This window comes from Archocentrus centrarchus, chromosome 1, assembly GCF_007364275.1.
Source record: "Archocentrus centrarchus isolate MPI-CPG fArcCen1 chromosome 1, fArcCen1, whole genome shotgun sequence".
Taxonomy (NCBI): Eukaryota; Metazoa; Chordata; class Actinopteri; order Cichliformes; family Cichlidae; genus Archocentrus; species Archocentrus centrarchus.
Window position 1 is genome coordinate 746,860 of NC_044346.1, and position 20,448 is coordinate 767,307.

A 20,448-nucleotide genomic window follows, 5' to 3' on the forward strand; every position below is an offset into this window, starting at 1 on the left:
CATGCTGCGTGACAGACGCCGTGTCCTGTGGTTGGTCTCTGCAGAAATGAGAGCTGTGGTAAACCAGACCGGACTGAGTAGCCAGACAGCAGCGCTGTGCTCGATTTTGACAGAACAGGAAACATAATGTGGTTTACCTTTGCAGGCAGCAGCCGACCAGAGGAGCACTCATGCAGCAGCAGCAGCAGCAGTTTCTGCTGCTTGTAGAAGACATTCAAACTCTATTATGTGATCCTGCTGCCCTGTCAGTGCCAGAGTTGGTTCAGATAAAGAACTGTTTTTATGGGATGTTGTGGTCATGCTTCCAGTGAGGTCACATCCTGCCTTTCCTGTTTTTCTCTTCCCTCTGACCTTTTCTCATTTCTCTATTTTATGCCTCCTTGTCTCCTCTGTCCTGCCTGTGACCCAGAAACTGATCTTATTACACTATAATGAAGCAGGCCTCAGTTCCTGGCCTGTGACCAAATTGTGTTCAGGAATACTGAAGTGATCTGGCTGAAGTTTCTCTTTAGCAGTCATAATGCATGTATCCTCCAAAGAACTAACAAAGGGACTAAGGAAACGTGCTTCAGTGCTTCCTTTGTTACCTCCTTTAGGAGAGGATCCTGGAGCATCCTTTATGAAAAGGAGATAGAAAGGCACAATCAAAGCATTAAAATCAAAATGAACTGTCATAGCTGATAGAAATGATGCAGATCATGTCACATTTATCTGTGTTTGCTGTTTCCTGTCATAACCTGCTGTGTTTGAAGCTTCAAAAACTCTGAGCTTTATGCTGCTGAAATCAAATCTGATTTATACAAAGTTGTTGCATTTTGTGAAGACGAGAGATTCATAAAAATGAAAGCTTTACAAATAAAGAATATGAGCCATGTTCAAATCATCAAAGTGACTTTTAGGTTTCTGCTTGTTTCGGGTGGAACTTGTGGCCGAGGTCCACACCTGCGGCAGGGCGTGGGGTATTTAGGAGCGGCTGGGACGATGATTCGCTGCCAGAATGTTTTCGACCTCCATGTTGACAACACGGGTTGCTCACTCTACCCTGTGTGTCTGTCTGTAACCTTTTCCACTGTCTGGCTGCGACCTGACAACACGCACCTGTCACCAGAGCCCCGGACTGTCTCTGCCTCACCTCGGAGTCAGCACCCTTTGCCGCCTTCTCTCCAGCCCTCACCATCCTGCCCTCCCGGATAACGACCTCCTGCCCACGTTTCGCCACTCAGCCCTGGACACACTTCGCCGGTCCTCACCCCCTCCTAGGTCTCTCCCTCGCAGAGTAAGACCAGTCAGGCACTCCCTCGCACCTCCGCCAATATATATCCATCTCCCCCCCCCCCTCCCCGCAGATTCCCCGTGATTAGCCAGGCGCACTCCCACGGACTCTCGTTTGTTTTTCCTCCGCTTTCTCCCTGTAGAACTTGTTATCAGTAACTGCTGTGTCTGCTCTTTGGGTCCAACCCGCCCTGCCACCATGATATATAGATTTCTTACAGCAGGAATACGTCTTTAACATCCACAGTGGTTCTCTTATCCTAAGTTCTCACAAATTCTCCCTCACATGTTCCCTGCAGCTCACGGTGTTTTCCATCTGAGGTCATTAAAGTTATTATGAAGCAGCAAACACATCAATGTGCCTTTTTTTGTAGGAGGAGTCAGAGGTGGTCATTTGGAAAGCAGCTTCTCTAAACGAGACTTTCTCTGGGTCGGAGCTACAACTCTGCGATTTTAAATGTATTTAGATCCATTTTGCCAAAACAGCTTTTGCCTGATGGACAGCCTGTGAGGACACACGGAAAGCAGAAATATTTCGCCATGTCCGCGTCTGTTTAGTCTGTGATGGAGTCGACCGTGAGAATAATTTTCCTTCTCGTTGGTAAGTTTTTACGCAGGAGCCACATTTCACTGTGAAATAACAGAAGAGCAGAAAGACAGAGTGTACTGGTAGCTGCTGAGATACAAATAAGAAACTGCATCTATACAGTTTAGCACACACACAGTATCTGCCTGCAGACTTGCTATAAACAAAAAGTAGAGCGCAGGATAAAACGGGAAATATGTGCGGCAGCAATTTGTTTTAGGCAAATTAATTCCTCTTTTTTCCCCTCGTCATCGTTATTTGTTTTACTCCAGTCTTCCTGTAGTTTTTACACTTTCACAGTAAGCTGATACTCTGATACTTGGACTGATGTCTTTATTTATTTTTAATTTATATCCCGTTCATTATTCACTCTCATCACACTCATGTGAGACTGTATTCACTTGTTCATATTTCCAGTATCTGTCAGCTGCATGATTATTGTAGGATATTTGATAGTCTTTCTTAATCGTACACGGAAGTTTAACTGGTGGTTTTAAGTTGGTTGTTGCAAATATGGATAAAGTCCTTGAAATGAAAAGAATAAATCGCTGTAAAAACATGACTTGCAGCATTTTGAGCGGTCAAGTAAGACTAGAAAACAATTAAATTAATAAGATATTGATTATAAATCAATAAGGTGATTAATTGTTATCGTTGTGCACTTGTAACATAGTGTTTACTCTCTTTACTTGAGCTGTTTCTAAATGTTTCAGAGGGATGTTCCTGTTTAAAATCTAATTTATAGATGTAGCTGTTGCAGCATCAACAGTTACATCTATATTAACACATTTAACAGCTTAACATTAAAAGTGTTAATTATTTGATTTAATTATATATAGATGATTATATCACTTGATCACGGTGGCAGTGGTGACATGCGTTTAAAAATGTTCAGGACAAGGTTATTATCGTTAACGAAAACAAACGAAATAACTAAAACTGAAATAAATAATAACGATAATTGAAGGGGAATAACGATCCATCCATCCCACCTCGTTCCCTTATCCTGTTCAGGGGGCTATCCAGCTCCACGCAGACACGGGGAGAACATGCAAACTCCACGAGAACCCACCGCGCCACCATGCTGCCCAGGGAGAGACAAACTAACTGAAATTCTAGATAAAATGACCTCGTTTTTGTTATTTTACTTAAAACCTTCGTGGACGGAGATGAAATCATTTGTTTCTGCTCTAGCAGTTTAGGCTGGGAGCGTTGCAACTGTGTGTGCGTGTACCGTGATGGCAGACTCCCATATGGGGTTTCTTTAAGATAGAAGCGAGTGTCTGGCTGTGGATGTTGAAAAATGTGCGGAACACACAACACTCAAGCGGAGAAAACACAAAGCGGACACAAGGCAACTACAGAAACCCAAAGAGGGGAAAGAGTCGCAGCCGGTACATAATCCAGCTACACAAGCATAAATGTGAACATGAGGTCGGACACTTGCGTAGGTTGTGTAGAGAGGCCGTAAAGAGCCTGCAAGCCTGAGTGGAAAGCAGCTAATCAAGCAGCTCCAAAACGGAAGCAGCTTCCTGAGAACATCAGGATGCAGCTGGATTTGAGCTTTGACTCCTTCAATGAGTTCAGTTTGTTTTTGTCAAACACCACATGTAGCTGTTGTTAATCTACGGCACTGACCCTGAACTTTATTGTAGAGTTTATTGGCTTTTGTTTTTCTTTGTTTCTCCTTGTTGATGTTCCTGTGTGTTACACACATTTAGCAGGTAATGCTGCTGTTTGTGAACAGCTGGTTGTTGAACACAAATTTTTAAAGGTATTTTGTCACACTGTTGTCACTCTGGCACCTTGAATCCTGAACCTGACAAAGTATGAAAAATTAAATCTAACAAAAACTAAACTAAGCATTAAACCAAAAATAAAAACTAATAAAAAGGAGCAAAAGCGCTCTGAAAACTAACTAAAACTAAACTATGATGTAAAATACAAAACTATTATAACCCTGGTTCAGGAGCAAGACAGCGAAGGGTCTGTTATGAGTTGTTTCTTAGAGGGAAATAGAATTTTTAAAATGTAGAGAGAGGAAATAATCATGCTGATTTATTCAGGAGGAACTTTATGTTTATGAGTGTGTGAATATAATTCTCTGCTTTTTTTATGTAAGTTTGGGAAACAGCTGTAGTATTTATTGTGGAGTATTTTCAGCTGAAGGTCTTTGCATTCACTGACAGACACTGCAGAGAGGGCTGGAAGAGAAAGGTCAGATACAGTATTGTGATGTTGTCAGTGATAATATTTTGTGGTAAACGTGTGTTGGAACATTTGTGGGACAGAAAACGTTGAGTCAGTGAAGATCATTAGCAGCAGCAAACATGCAGGAACCAGTTTTCTGAAAGGGCCGATTCAAAAACATCTGCACTGTTTTTTTAATGTGAAGTTTCAGATTAAACCATTAGATTAGTTTCCTGTGTGGACTTCAGCCACACTGTTTATCATACTAAAGAATAAAGTCTCAGACTCAAAGAAATAAAGGATGTTGTATAGAAAAATTAAGAGTAACTTTTAATGAAACAAAACTGAAAATTTGATAAAACTGCTGGAACTGAAATAATGTAAGAAAAACTAGACTATAAAAAGTACCAAACTCTACGACTCCAGTGAAGAGTCGTTTTGTTTAAACAGGAAATTACCAGCAGTTTTTCTTCTGATATCTGTTTGCAGAATAACAAGAAGAAAAGTCCCTCAGTTATCACCAAATACCAGCCAGGAAAGTCCTCTCTGATAAAACAGCTGAGTACAGCGGGCAGTTTCCTGTCCATCCAATAATGCTGAACATTCAGGATGTTGCAGGCATGAGTATTGAATTAGAAGCCATTAAGCAGCGACCGAGAGCTGCAGTCAGCATCAGTTTAGTGATTGTTCTCTGCCACAGTAAACAAGTGTATCTGTGTAAGTGCAAGAAACACAACAGTAAAGGACAGTACAGTTTTTTTTTAGTGTAAAAACCTCCTAAAGCTGGTTGTGTTAACAAATTTGACCTATATGTTTTTATTTAATGTTAGCTACTTTTGCAAGTACACAATATCTTTTTTTATAAAGTTTTTTTTTTTGTCATTTTAGTTCATTAATGTGTATTCACATTTATTGTGTTAGTTTGCTAAAATATCCTTTTATTATAGCCCTTTCACCCCGATAAATAATTGCATACCAACATATACAGTGTACAGTTATGCTCAAACGTTTACATATCACAGCAGAATTTTTGCTTTCTTGGTGCTTTTTCAGAGAATATGAATGATAACACAAAAACATCTTTTCCACTCATATTTAGTGGTTGGGCAAAAGCATTTATTGATAAACAACTGTGTTTTCTATTTTTAAATCATAATGACAACAAAAAACATCCAAATGACCCTGATCAAAAGTTTACATACCCCAGTTCTTAATACCGTGTATTGCCCCCTCTAACATCAATGACAGCCTGAAGTCTTTTGTGGTAGTTCTGGACGAGGCTCTTTATTTTCTCAGATGTAAAGCTGCCCATTCTTCTTGGCAAAAAGCCTCCAGTTCCTGTAAATTTCTGGGCTGTCTTGCATGAACTGCATGCTTGAGATCTCCCCAGGGTGGCTCAATGATATTGAGGTCAGGAGACTGAAACGGCCACTCCAGAACATCAGTACTGGTGGTTTTAATGACTCTTAGTGTATTTTAAAAATTAACCTAACCCCTCAGGGCAGTAGGTCTCAAGATAGTAGGTCGAGTAGGTCTTAAAAATTAAAAACATGCATATGTTTAACAAAAATATTTTTTTCAGTTATAATCAAAGATCCATGTGGAAATTCCAGATTTTTGTTCTATTTTGACAGGACAAGCGACTGATATTTTAGTGCGTGAATGTGAATGCGTGAATGTGAGTGTGAAAGGTTGTCTGTCACTCCGTGTTAGCCCTGCAACAGGCTGGCGACCTGTTCAGGGTGTACCCTGCCTCTCACCCTATGACAGCTGGGATAGGCTCCAGCCCCCCCGCGACCCTTAACAGGATGTGCGGAAGCGAATGGATGGATGGTTACAATTTGTCATGTTTGTTTAATCCAGCATGAAAGTTGAATGAAAATAAAAGAATTATTTTTTATTTTGCATTCTTGTGAAGTATATATATAATTATATATAATTTTGAAATTGTTAGTAGTCATCTTTTGCAATGTGAAATTTTTATTAGTGTGTGTGTGCTTAAATATAGGACATAATTTTAGAGATCCTGGTTTATTTTGATGGTAAGAAAGGCCTGTGAAATTTTCAGGTTTTTATCTTTTAAAGGTTTTCAGATATTCATGTTAAAACATGGTCTCAAATTTCAAAATGTGAAAAAACATGGTGGAAGTGGGTCAGCAAACCACCTTTCAAAAAAAATGAGCACCGATCAAGCATATTACACCACCGATAGGTGAAGGGGATCATTCTGATTCTCTTCATCTTGTTAGGCTGAGATATACTAGTGAGCAAGTGAAGGGGGTGGCCTTGTCTGATGAATCTGATGATGATGATGATGATGATGATTTATTGTGAATGAAATATGGGTTTATAAGATTATAAGATTTGAATTTTTTGGAATTGAGTTTTTAATTGGTTGTGACAAACCAATTAAAAAAGTAAGAATTTCTTCTGAAAATCCGAGTTACTTCTGTCACCAGTGCAAAGTGCAACTCGCATTTATCAACTATTCCCTCATTATCATTAATGAGGGCTTCAAGTTGCAGATGACTCTGAGACAATAACAGACAATAAAGACAATTTAATACTCACTCATATGAAGAATTTTGTAAAGTTGAAACTCTTTGTGAATTTCTGTTCACTTTCATTGAAGTTATCACTGACTGATGTCTCACTTCATATTTTACAGTGATGAGATTATCTGCAACTGAGGAGGTGAAGAAGAAGCTGCCGGGCTCTGTGGGAGGAAACATCACTCTGCCTGATCCTGTGCTGGAGTTTGGATTCCTGTTCTATGGAGGAAGGAATATTGCTATGGTGAATGAAGGGAAACTCAAAATATTAGAGGAAATTTACACGAACAGACTTCACTGGGACAGAAACACTGGACTCTTTACTCTCGCAGACCTGCAGAGGAACGACTCAGGGATTTATACCATCGACTCTAAAACAGGAAAATCTTTATCTACATCTTATAAACTCACAGTTTACGGTGAGTCTTATTTTTTTGCTATTACATATATGTTTGTTTAACATTCTATCACAATATGTGACCTCATCATGTATAACACATCATTACTTAAACTTTAGGGTGAAAAAAAAAAGGTTTCTCTTCTTATCTCACAATTGTGTACTCTGAAAGGAATAATCAACTTTTAATTCAGAATGTTCACCATTACTGCAAATGTGTAGAAGGTGAACTGAAGAATGGGCAATGGAAAAAATAGACATTGTTCCTCCTGTCGAACAGAGGTTTTATTAGCAACATAAGTTTAAAAGCTTTTTCCTATCAGTCAATACTGAAAAGCAAAACATGTTTCCCATTTCATCCTCACATCTGAAGGGACCTGCACTCATGGAGAACTGACTGGATCTCCTCTTTGTGCATATATATATATATATATATATATATATATATGCACAAAATATTGTGCATATATATATGGATAAAATATTTGCAGTGCAATCTGTCAATATTTTATGTGTAATGTAAAACGTCTACATAATAATCACTTCTATTTTGATGGGAGGATTAAGAGTTTGTTGCTGTTCTGTGCCTCTTGCTTTGGTTACACAACTCAACCACTGGTTTCCACTGGTGAAACAACACATTCTGCTATAATGTTTGTGGCTGACAACAAACCTGCAATCTGCCTGCACTCCCTCCCTGTTGACTACACATTTCATTGTTTTTTTAGTGTGATCAAGTATTTTAATAATAAATTACAAGAATAAATGTGGTAAGTCAAACATAAAGCTGGAAGACTTAAAGGCAAAAAAGAGAATAACTGATAGAAGGAGCTCTGGACACAAAGGGCCCGTATCTGGAAAGATCTGGAATGCTCTATGGCAGATCCAACTTTATGGATCTGGCACATATCCATAATGTTTCTGGAGAGAATACGGGAAGATCTGATCTGTCACAGATGTTTAAATGGATATTATCCAGATATGTAATGGATGTTCATTCAGAGTTTCGATTTTTCAGGGTCCAATTTTGTCAGTTTATGGAGAACTCTCCAAAACGGGTCCGTCAAAGATCCAGTGCGCATTCGTTGGGATATTGTCCATATCTGTGATGGATACAGAGGTATCATACCTTGGATAGTACCGTATTTTAGGGCTTTTATTCCAGTGGAATCAAAGCCAGTAATATGATGCTGTCTAGGTGGGAAGCACGTGTGAGTGGGTGTGTCTTTTGTGTGGGGAAGGCCAGACAGCTGGGATTGGAGGGGAATCCCAAGAGCATTAAGTGTCTGGCTAGGGATAGAGGGCGCTTTCTGGAAAGTTCCTCCTGTTTCCTTTTGCTAACCTCTTTTCCTTGGTCTCGATTAAAATCATATCGAGGTTGGCTGGATGTATTGAAACTACATTGTTTAGAAGATGGATTACAAAGTGTACATCTTAATTTACCACCTGTTGTTACCATCCTGTTGTTTTATGAAGGTAATTTAAATAAGAACAACCTGTGAAAAACGTCCCTACATTACAAAAGTTGGAATTTTAAAGAAAAAAGTACATTAAAGGTCAGATTGACTAATGTCTGCAGCAGCTCAAAGCTTTCTTCAGATGTTAACAAGCTGCTGGATTTACTGAAGATGCTCAGTGTCAGTTTGTGACTGAAAGTAGTAGACAGGAGTATTTTTGCAAAAACTCTCAGGAGGAGAGTATTTAAATGAGGCAAAGTCTGTGGCACACAATTTGCTGCAAATGGCACCAAATGGAAGACTGCAACAATCTTACTTATTCCTGTTGTGGCTGCTCCTACTTATTTTTAGGAGGACGAGATCTTATTAGTATGAGCACATCATCAGGCACTTTGCGTGGATGGCTCAATGCTGAGCGCAGTGCCAAAACTCCTGCCAAAATTCCTCCTGCGTAGTGGTGACAAAAAAGTTAAATTGAAAGATACTTTATACCCCTCATGAACATGGTGGTGCTTTCATGATCTTCAATCTCAAAGAGCCAATCTCAAGATTCTCAATGACATCGAATGTCTGTTTGTGAATTCAGCCCCAGTAAGTCGTCACTTATCTAACGCACAATGCTGTTAACCTGCGTCTCCTGTCAGTCAGCCCAAATCAACCATTAGTTTGCATCAGCCTGTGGCGATGGGCCCAAGTCAACAGTGTTGATGCCAGATCAACTGTGTTTACAGGACTTTTCTCTGAATGGCAGACCCTCTTACCAAACAGAACAATTCAAAATTAAATTATTTGTCCTTAAATTTATAGTACAATCTGGAAAATCAAGTTGTCTCACCTGCTCTCCACTCTGAGTTCTTCATCAATTAAGGTTTCAGCGCTGAACCTGAGAATGGCTGCTGCTGCTTAAAACCCTCTTTGAGGTGAAGGAAAGGACACGCTGTCATTAGTTGTATCCTGGTTAATCCTGGCTGGGCGCCTGGGTGGCTTAGTGGTGAAGTTGGCGACCACATACATATGCTGTGTTGCGGTATGGGTTCGAGTCCTGGCCCATTGCCAATTTGCCCGGGTGTCTTCCCCTGTATCTTTCCCCCATTTCCTGTCTCTCTTCACTGCTGATAAAAGCTGCTGTGGTCAAAAATGCAAAAAAAAAAATCCTGGTTAATCCTTTCCTCATTGTCAGTGCCCATTTACCTACTGTATATAGAACATGCTGTAATTTAATTGAAAATGTACATTTCAGAAAACCATGATGGGCCCCCTCGGGTTAAAATACTGTGGCACCTTTATGGGCTAACACACAGGGGCTATAAGATTTTCTGTGGGTAAGCTTACGATGGGCAGCCCATAGAAAACCCTCACGGGGACCCAAAAGGGCAAAATTCCTTTGGGCCACATATGGGTTTTCTATGGTCAAACCAACTTTGGCATTGCACACCCATATGGGGCTCCAAAGGGCCAAACTGCCATGGGCATACCCAGTGTGGCCAGACAGAGTTGGCGCTCGCATGTAATAAGTGTGGGTTTGCCCTGCCCAGACAGCCCCACCGTTCACCCACAGCTACCCATTGCGGGCCTGCATGGGTGTATTTGCTAGATAGCAGTTGGGAAACCCTTTATTAATGCTGCTTTCATATTTCTTCAGTTCAAAGAACTCTGAGACTAAAAACCAACAGTCTAGAGGTGATCTAAATTAATCATGTGCACATCATGGGCAGCTCTGTGATGTTTTCCAGAGACTCTCTGAAATCATATATCATATAAACTCGTATATTGTTGTCCTCCTTTGTAGATGATCTCCCTTCACTCTGATAGCAGGCTTTTCACTATGTGTTTCATTTCTGTGATCTGGTATTCTTGTAGTTTAACTCCGTCATAATTCCCGCTTCATTCAAGCTTCTTTTTTATTGGTTCTTCAGCTTCCTGTTTTTTCCTCTCAGTACTCAAACTGCTGTGTCAGAACTCTCTCACTGGGCTGCTAGCTCAGTGTTTCCACCACCTCATCCTCTCACTGCCAACATGTCAGCATTTTTTTCTCTTTTGCATCTCAGCAGCATCTTTGTTTCAGAGCCTGATCTCAGCCTGCAGGTGAATTCACCTCCCTCCTCATTTTCTGCTTCGTCTGATCTAACAGATAAGATAGAGATAAGATAGTGTTTATTTGTCACATGCACAGTTATACACAGTACAATGCACAGTGAAATGTATTTTGTACCTGCAACCTTATATACACACACATATAAATAAGAAGAATAAAAATAAAAAAAAAGTAATTCACACTATACACTATACTCTATATACTATACCTATACACACTTTTTAAATTATGATATTTACACTGTGCAATAATGGTCCAGTTAGGGCTCAGAGTTGAGCAGACGGATGGCTTGTGGGTAAAAACTCTTCTTCAACCTTTCAGTCTTAGCCCTCAGGCAGCGGTAACGCCGGCCTGATGGGAGCAGGGAGAAGAGAGAGTGTCCGGGGTGGCTGGGCTGTTTTAGGATCTTCATGGCCCTCAGCCTGCACTGCTTGGTGTAAATGTCCTGCAGGTTGGGGAGGGTGGTTCTGATGGTCCGTTCAGCTGAACGAACCACCCTTTTTAGGGCCATGAAGTCCTGCTTGGTGCAGTTTCCCATCCAGGTGGTGATGCTCCCACGCATGATGCTCTCGATGGTGCAGGTGTAAAAGTTCCTGAGCACCTTGAGTGGGAGCTTGAAGTCTCTCAGCCGCCTGAGGAGGTAGAGACGCTGTCTGGCCTTCTTCACAGTGATGTTTATGTGATGAGTCCAGGACAGGTCCTGTGAGATGGTCACTCCCAGGTATTTGAAGGTGTCCACTCTTTCCACCTCAGCACCACTGATGACAAGTGGATGGTAGTCCCTCTGCTGCTTCCTGCTGAAGTCCACGATCAGTTCCTTTGTTTTGCTGACGTTGAGCAGGAGGTGGTTCTCCTGGCACCAGTTCTCCAGGCGGGAGACCTCTCTCCTGTAGGCTGTCTCCTCATTGTGAGAGATTAGTCCCACAACAGCAGTGTCGTCAGCAAACTTGATGATGACGTTGGACTCTGACGTGGCCTCGCAGTCATGGGTGTACAGTGAGTACAGCAGAGGGCTGAGCACACAGCCTTGGGGGGATCCAGTGTTGAGGGTGAGGGAGGATGAGGTGAGGTGACCCACTCGTACCACCTGTGGTCTGCTGGTCAGGAAGCTGTGAACCCACCTGCACAGGGATGGGCCCAGGCCCAGGTCCAGCAGCTTAGAGACCAGCCTGGAGGGAACTATGGTGTTGAATGCTGAGCTGTAATCTACAAACAGCACTCTCACATAGTTCCCCTTACCAGTGTCTATGTGTGAAAGGGTCTTGTGGAGGAGGAAGGATATGGCGTCATCTGTGGATCTGTCTGGCCGGTATGCAAACTGTAGTGGGTCGAGGGTGGTGGGCAGTGAGGAGGTGATGAATGTCTTGATGAGTCTCTCAAAACACTTCATCACCACAGAGGTGAGTGCTATGGGCCTGAAGTCATTGGGGCTGCTGGGGTGTGGTTTCTTTGGGACAGGGACTATGATGGACTTTTTAAAGCAGGTGGGAATCACACACAGTTTCAGTGAGAGGTAACAGAAGAGCTGATTATACTTGCTCTTACATTATTTCTGTTTATATATAAAATGTTCCAGAGGTGAATGTTCAAATGGTCAGTGTATCAAATAATGAGGTCAGTGTATGTACCTGTAATCCCCTCAGGATTCAGGCTGGTTAAACATTCAGTTTCACGCTGTTTGTTTGTCCTTGGATCTGTTGTAGATAAACAATATCCTTAATTCAGTCATTATAGACACAATTCTGGCTTTGACCAGAGAAGCTCTGCACAATTTCTGTTCAAGGCAGGTTTTTATGAGGGGCAGCCAATCAGAAGAAAGTTGGCTTAAAGGGGGCAGGACTAAACTCATGCAGAGCTCCCCAAGTACAGTCTAAGATTAAGATTAAAAAGATGTAGCTTTAAATGAGCAGAATAGGTTCATTTTAATATCCACTGATCACATTTAGAGCAACAATAACCAGCACTCTACATATTCAACTGTTGACTCTTAGATACACATCAAACTTTATATAAATATAAACCTGGATAAACATGAAATAAAGGTCACTAACAAATAGAAGACAGTAAAAGAATATATTCTAATGTTACTTGTTTTGCCTGATCTTTAACCTCCATCTATTTTCTTCTGCAGACTCTGTAGCGCCTCCTACAGTGAAGAATCTGAGCTCTGAGATCTGCTCCTTACTGTGTTCGGTGGACAAAGAGACGACACTGCTGTGGTTTAAAGACGAGGAGATCCTGAACCAGAGCAGCTCTGCGCTCTCTCTGCCTCTCACTGTGCAGCAGCAGGACTTCAGCTCCTCTTACAGATGTGTGGCTGCAAACCCTGCAGAAACTAAAACTGTGACTGTCAACGTGAAAGCAATCTGTGGAGGAAACGACACAAACAGCTCCGATTACCCTGCACAAAGAAACTGTGAGATTATTTCTGACACTGATTTTTAAACATGTAAAGAATTTTTCATTGGATTGTGTTTTGCTGATTGTGTTTCTGTTTGACAGATATCATCCTGTTTGCTGTCTTCTCCATCGTGTCAGCTTTGGTCGTTATTGTTGTCGCCCTCATCATCAAGCAGAAGTATCTTACTGAAAACAAGAGGACAAATGGACAAGCACAAGGCAGGTATTTATTTATTTATTTTTATTGATTGTTTGTTTTGTTGTTGTGTTTTATTAGGGGGTGGGGGGTCCAAACTAAGGCTCAGGCTTCAAACTAGTGAGCTACACAGGTCAGCCTTAGTTTATTGTTCAGGTAACTGAAACCTTGTGTGTTTAGTATGAACCTGCTTCAGGATGTTCATAAGAGTTCTTTGTTCCTAGTTGTGGAAATTTGATCTGCACTGCTGTCATCACTGAGTCCACTGACGCAGAAGTCAGTTTTCAGTTCTGTTTTTATTTTAATTGATACCCCTGAGATCCACGGCCACGCTGTGTCAGAGAGGATCTGCTGGTGTTACAGGACTGGCTTCAGTGAGCAGGTGGTATTTTCCACATGCTGTTGTCATTGTGAGCACTCTGATCACAGCCTGACTGAACTGTACAGAGCCTGGAGCAAAAACCTGTTCACTAAACATTTACAGGAAGATGTAAAAGTTTAAGACTTGAACGTCCATTTGGACACTTACCCTGTATCCTCTTCATCATTCATTCTTCAAACCGCATTCACTCAGTGAGAGATTTTTCTGTAAAAATAAATAAATAAAGCCATTTACAGCGTTGTTAATATTTAACAAGTACAAAGTTGGCCAAAGTGAGAGTGACAAGTGGTGAAGGTAAACCTCCACACACTTCAGATGTCTGTGCTGATTACCTTCTTTAGGTCTGCAGGCATTTATGGCCTTCTCTTTACTAACTTCAAGTACTACAAAACATGACTTGGGTTTCTCTTTGTTTGGGGGGATTTGCATTGTTTGGCTTTCATTGTTAACCCAGACAAAGTTTTCATTCTTTTGAAAGCCTGACTCTTAGTCTTGTCCATCCTAATTGGGAAAATCAAAAACCTGTTTTATTTGTTATTATCTATCGTCCACCTGGTCCTTACTCAGAGTTTCTGTCTGATTTCTCAGACTTTTTATCTGATTTAGTGCTCAGTTCAGATAAAATAATTATAGTGGGTGATTTTAACATCCATGTAGATGCTGAGAATGACAGCCTCAACACTGCATTTAATCTATTGTTAGATTCAATTGGCTTCTCTCAAAATGTAAAGGAGCCCACCCACCACTTTAATCATACTCTGGATCTTGTCCCCTCCTGTCTGATCATTTCTTAGTAACATTTACATTTACATTTACTGTAATGCAGGGGTCCTCAAATCCAGGCCTCGAGGGCCGGTGTCCTGCAGGTTTTAGATGTGTCTCTGCTTCAAAAAACCTGAGTCAAATATAGAAGTCATTAGCAGGACTCTGGAGAGCTGGACTGCAGACTGAGGAGGTAATTCAGCCATTTGATTCAGGTGTGTTGGATCAGGGACACATCTAAAACCTGCAGGACACTGGACCTCGAGGCCTGGATTTGAATACCCCCGCTTTAATGGATTACACAGCAGTGGGGAATAAGTTTTATTACAGTAGTGTTAAGGTGGACACAGTGACAGGCAGAACTGGACCCAAAAGCAGGACTCTGCAGAGGGACATGAACTAAAAGGACTTTATTGTAAAGTCAAAAACAAAAGTACAAAAATCCTTTCGGGAGCAAGACAGGGAACCCCCCCCCCCCACACACACACACACACACACACACACACACAGGTAACAAGACAATAGGGAACACCTGGGAGGGAAACACAGGAAGCAAAGCTAGACACACAACCAAAAATAAACCAAGAGCCAAACATAAGGAAACAACATAATACATTTAACAGAATATCACGGAACACAAAACACAAAGTGCTGGACCATAACAAGAAGTCTTTCTGAAAGTGCTGTAACTAAGTTTAAGGATCTAATTCCTTCATTATTATGCGCCTCAGTGCCAACACAGTGCAGAGCAGCTACCTAAACTCTGCTCCCAGTGAGGTCGATTATCTCGTCAATAGTTTTACATCCTCACTGCGTATAACTTTGGATACTGTGGCTCCTCTGAAAAGGAAAGCTTCAAATCAGAAGTGCCTGACTCCGTGGTATAATTCACAAATGCACAGCTTAAAGCAGATAACCCGAAAGCTGGAGAGGGAATGGCGTCTCACTAAATTAGAAGATGCTCATTTAGCCTGGAAAAAGAGTTTGTTGCTCTATAAAAAAGCCCTCCGTAAAGCTAGGACATCTTACTATTCATCATTAATTGAAGAAAATAAGACTACCTACTACACTGATACAATATAGATATAGCTACTGTTATTAAAACATGGGAGAATTTAATGGATTCTTATCAAGTGTTTGGTTAAATGAATGTTTTAAAGTCAGTTTTATTCTCTCGGCTGCAGCCTCAGAGGAGTTTCACAGCCTGACAATAAGACAAGAATAAATCTAAAGACAAATTCAAACACAGGTTTGGTCTTTGAGCAATTTTGAAATAAGGTCAACAAGTACAACCAAGTTTCCATTTCAGGATCAGATATTAGTGCTTACAGAACAATAACATTGTTGGGAAACACATAGACAAAACTAGACCTTTATACTGTCCGCACACAAAGCTCCAAGGGATCTTCCAGGAATGGTGACGCTGTTTTATGGAGAATTGATTGTCAGTAAATGGTTGCTGTGTTTTTGATGGTGTGTTCTTGAAGAAAAGACCCTCGCTGACAAAGTCTTGATGCATATACAAAGTTTATTGCAAAAACACACAGTGTCAAAACAGACGCTTTTTTCCTTAGCTGCCTCTCATACCATTTTACTGATGGAAACTATATGCTCATTCTGAGCTATCCATTTTTGGACAAGGTCAAAGCAGGCCTGAACTCAAGGCCTTCATCCTAAAGGAGAAAACCCATACATAGATGCAGTTTAACATAGCAGTTTAAGTCATAGTAGATCAGACACCACACGGTGATTTCATACCCGCTGATCTCTAAACAGGAATCTAACATGCTCCCGAGCAGGTTATTTTCTCAGCAAGATTCCTCTTCTGTAAGCTGGTTTGCAACCCTGTAAAGTCGTGCTAGTTCCACTTTTTCCTGATGCATAAGAGTCATAGATCATACCTGAGGTCTGTGTCACAGCAAGAATTTAACCCTCATTATTTCATTGTGTGGCTACTGATTCAGTGACCTCACATCACTCAGCTTTTAACTATCCAGTTTACAGTGGACGCACACATGAAGGTATTTACCTGCTGGAAACAGACATATTATCCCTGAGACCTAATGAACTTAATATTTTACTGAAAAGTCATGATGATGTTTCATGATGCTCCCTGCTGTGCGAAAGCAGAACATGAATCACTGATTAACACCAGCATCGATTCAGTGCTGGTGCTGTGTGTGAGATATACACATAAATCTAAGGTGAAGCTAATGTGAATAAAAAGCTTTTATGAGCCTGACAGCCTAACGTATGTGATGTGATGGTGAATGTTTTCCTGTCCTGTGGCTCTTTGATGTCTGTGGGAGTTACAGAGTTTGCTAAAGGCTGTCTCATCTCTCAGTGTGCATATGTCAAACACTTCACTGGAATCAGCCAATCACACAGGCCCACATGTGTACTCTACTTAAGTCTTAAGGTCGTGTAAGGTTTGTGTATCTTACCTCACTGCGTCCAAGCAACTAATGTGTTTATATGAGCGCTCGCTTCGCTTTCCTGGCGCCAAGCAGAGGATATGATGCAGATAGAGTTACTGTGGAGACACTTTGCATGAACATGACTCTCTGGCCTCAGTGAGGAGAGGATGGAAAGGACTCAGCCTGGAAGATGTATGTGTATATGGTAAATGGACTAGTTCTTATATAGCGCTTTTCTACTCAGTATGAGCACTCAAAGCACTTATACAACCTGTTTGCATTCACCCATGCACTCCCATTCATACAAGCACTTCAATTTTTACGAAGCTAAGTGCTTTTTAATTAACTAACATTCACACGCATTCATACTCCGACAGAACGGTCGGAGAGCAACTTGGGGTTAAGTATCTTGCCCAAGGATACGTTGGCATGTAGCCTGGAGTAGCCAGGATTTGAACCGCTGACCTTCTGATCAGTAGGTGGCCTGCTCTACCTACTGAGCTACAGCCACCATACGTGAATAACTGAATGCAGTCCTTGGAGCCATCTTTCTCTCCCTTACAGGCATGTTTATCATTAGTTTGGCTGCACTTTATAAAGAAAATGATATTCAGCATTTTGTATTTGTTAACCATAAAGAGTTGTCTTTGAATATTAATATTTTCTGTGAAATTCAGTTCAAATGTATTTTTACAGCTCCAGCAGCCTTCTTACAGACATTTCTATTATAAACCAAGCTCAGAGATACCAAAGCAAACAGGATGAAGCTCAAACTGCAGGACAGAGAAGACAAAAGTTACTGATAAGTTTAGGGCCACTTTAACCTTTGGAGCAGCAGGGGTTTCTCCAGAGGTTCCTAAATCAAAAAGATGGTTTGATGTCTTTCCTTTGCAGATGCACTGCACTCTTGTTAACAGTGACTCCACAGCGTTCCTGAATCCCTCCTGTGCCGGCTTTCTTGCTCTGTCTTCATGCGAGAATGAGGATATAAATGAAAATGATGCTTCTGTGTCCTGATTTTTATTTTTTCATGGTTTTTTTGTCACTTCTTCTGTCAGTGAAGCAGTTTGTGGCTCTGGTTTTGAAGTGTTTGAATTAAGTTTGACTTCAGTTCAACTGTAACTTCAGCTTTGTATCTTTTGCAGGTCCCGTCGGCACAGAGGAAGAAGTGGAATATAGTGACATCCGTGTCTGTGGCAACAGACAGGTTGGTAATCCCCCCTAACGGATGTTTGAGATTAATGATGAGTCTGTTACTGAGAAACATCACTGACAGCTACGCTGGCCAATCACAAATCAGTACATCCTGCCTGCAGGGCAGATGGCATCATGCATCTCTTAGCAAACATAGTGTGTTTGCTCTCACCCAGTTCCTGGAAACTGAATACACAGAAATAGCAGCTGTCAGCACACAAAGGGCCACGTATATAGAGTTTCAAATGCACTGAGAAAGCAGCAGCATGGTCATATTCAGAGCTGCATTAGAAAGTCTGTTTCCTTTAATGGTTTGAAATGTTAGTGGCTTTTTTTTCATGTATATTCCAGTAAAAATCACAGAATATTGATATTCTGTAGGTGGTTGAGAATCAGCGGACCTTTTGTGCTCAGTTTCAGATCCATATTTTTATTTTTGGACTCTCCTTGGGTGTGTTTAACTGATTCCCATCTCACATGATCACTGTTTACTGCATAATGCACCTCTGAGCAGCCCCTCAGTTCATCCTCTGTCTGAAACGAGCTGCTTTAGCTCTGACATCTTTCAGACAACTTCGAGCTAATTTGTTACCTGACTGTGGCTCAGGTGGTGGAGCAGGTCACAGTTCCCCCACTCCTCCAGTCCACATGCTGAAGCATCCCCGGGCAAGATACTGGACCCAGTGTGTGCATGTTAGGAAGCACTTAGGCATAGATAAAAGCTGTGTGTGTGTGTGTGTGTGTGTGTGTGTGTGTGTGTGGTGGAAAGTGCTTTGGTGTATAATCAGCAGTCCATTTACCGTACGCTCAGGTGTGGCTCTGTGCTCATATCCAGCGCTGTTTTCCTGACAGGAAAAAAAACTGAAAGCATTTCCCCTTATTTATTTATTCATGCTAAGTAACTCTGCTTGATATAAACAGGATGTACTGTAATAACAGGAAGACCCTGATGCTCTTACAGGAATTTCCAGATTAGGAAAGGTTGATGTTTTTTCCATTGAACATTTCCAGACTGATCACTTGCTTCCTGCCTGGGTCAGAAGGAAGATCTGCTCCATTTTACTGCATTACTTACCGCCTGTGTCTTCCCTTCTCCAGGAGGAGGATTTACCAGATTCATCAACAACGATCGGCCACTCCGGCCTGACCACAGTGTATGATAAGCTGGAGGTTCATCGCATGATCTCAGAGTCTGTTGAGAATACTTGATAGCAAACATCAGACTTCACAAATTTCAGCTGTCTCCACAAACAGAAGCTCTCAGGTTTTGGTGTCATTTTTAGACTGGATTGTTTTTGTTTATATTTATTATTTTATTAAGTTCACTTTTCTCTGCTTCGGCCCGTGACATTTCTGTGTTACTGAATATGAGCTGTACATTTCTTCTTGGGTCACACATTTCAATTTAATTCACAGCAAAGCTTGTTGTGAGCGCCTGCAGCTAATAAATCTCTTTGCATGAGTGAATTTGAGAAATGAGTCGGTGATTTCCAAAATAACTGAAGACTTTCTTATTTGGAGGCACCATCTGCACACCACAGCTTTGAGAAGATAGCAACACACTGTTTTAAAATAGTACACGCATAGTGTTAATATTAGAAGGAAGCCACACACGCACAAAGGTTTCTCTGTGTAGATGTTACAGACTGTGCTATGAACCAGTTTTTGCCTTCTTTGTTGTAGTTACACACTCAGACTCATGTTCATGCAGAAATGGACACCCTTATTCATCATTCTCTGGACACACTCACAACAGCAAATCTATTTACTGCAGGTCTAATCAGTTCACATCAGAGCAACACGAGGGCCCTCTTCTCCATGGTTAACAACATAAAATAGTTGCTTCTCAGGTTCATGCTCTGCAATAACCTTTATGAAAATTTCCAGTCTGGTTTCCACCTTCTTCACCGTGTAGAAACAACTCTCTCCGGCCACACTCGGTTCATTCAGCTCAGAAATTGCAAATCCCACCCATTTCCAGTTACCACCCACCTTATTCTGTGTTTACTTCCAGGAAATCAAATCCTGGTACTCCAGCATCAAATTGAACATAGATGAAACCAAAGTGCTCCTCACTGGAACCAAATCCACTTTGCCTAACTTTCCTCACACTGGAATAAAAGCCCTAAAATACGGTACTATCTGAGGTATGATAGATATGAATGAACATCCTTTACATATCCGGATAATATCCATCTAAACATCTGTGATGGCTCAGCTCTTCCTGTATTATCTCCGGAAACATTATAGATCTGCCACGTATCCATAAAGTTGGATCTGCCATTCCAGAGTGTTCAGGATCTTTCCGGATACAGGCCCTTTGTGTCCAGTGTCAGTTTCTCCCTCCCTTCAGGTTAAGAGTCTGGGTGTTATCCTTGACAGCACGCTTTGTTTCCGGCCTCAAATCAGCAATGTCACTCGGTCCTCATACTTCCAGCTTCATAAAATTAATCATCTCCATCCATCTCTCACACCCAATAGTACTACCATCCTCATACACACCTCGGTTACGTCCCACATCAATTACTTTAACTCTTTTCTCTGGTAT

General features: G+C 41.3%; 1 protein-coding gene across 1 annotated transcript; it reads left to right on the forward strand.

The window, feature by feature from the left end:
• The first annotated feature begins 1,249 nt into the window (after positions 1-1,249).
• LOC115794248 (uncharacterized) lies at positions 1,250-19,367 on the forward strand. Its single transcript, XM_030749674.1, has 7 exons — positions 1,250-1,276; positions 1,647-1,873; positions 6,717-7,019; positions 12,681-12,965; positions 13,052-13,168; positions 17,852-17,913; positions 18,999-19,367. The coding sequence occupies exons 2-7, from the start codon at positions 1,837-1,839 to the stop codon at positions 19,107-19,109; spliced, it is 915 nt and encodes a 304-aa protein (XP_030605534.1). The 5' UTR covers positions 1,250-1,276; positions 1,647-1,836; the 3' UTR covers positions 19,110-19,367.
• Positions 19,368-20,448: the final 1,081 nt, after the last annotated feature.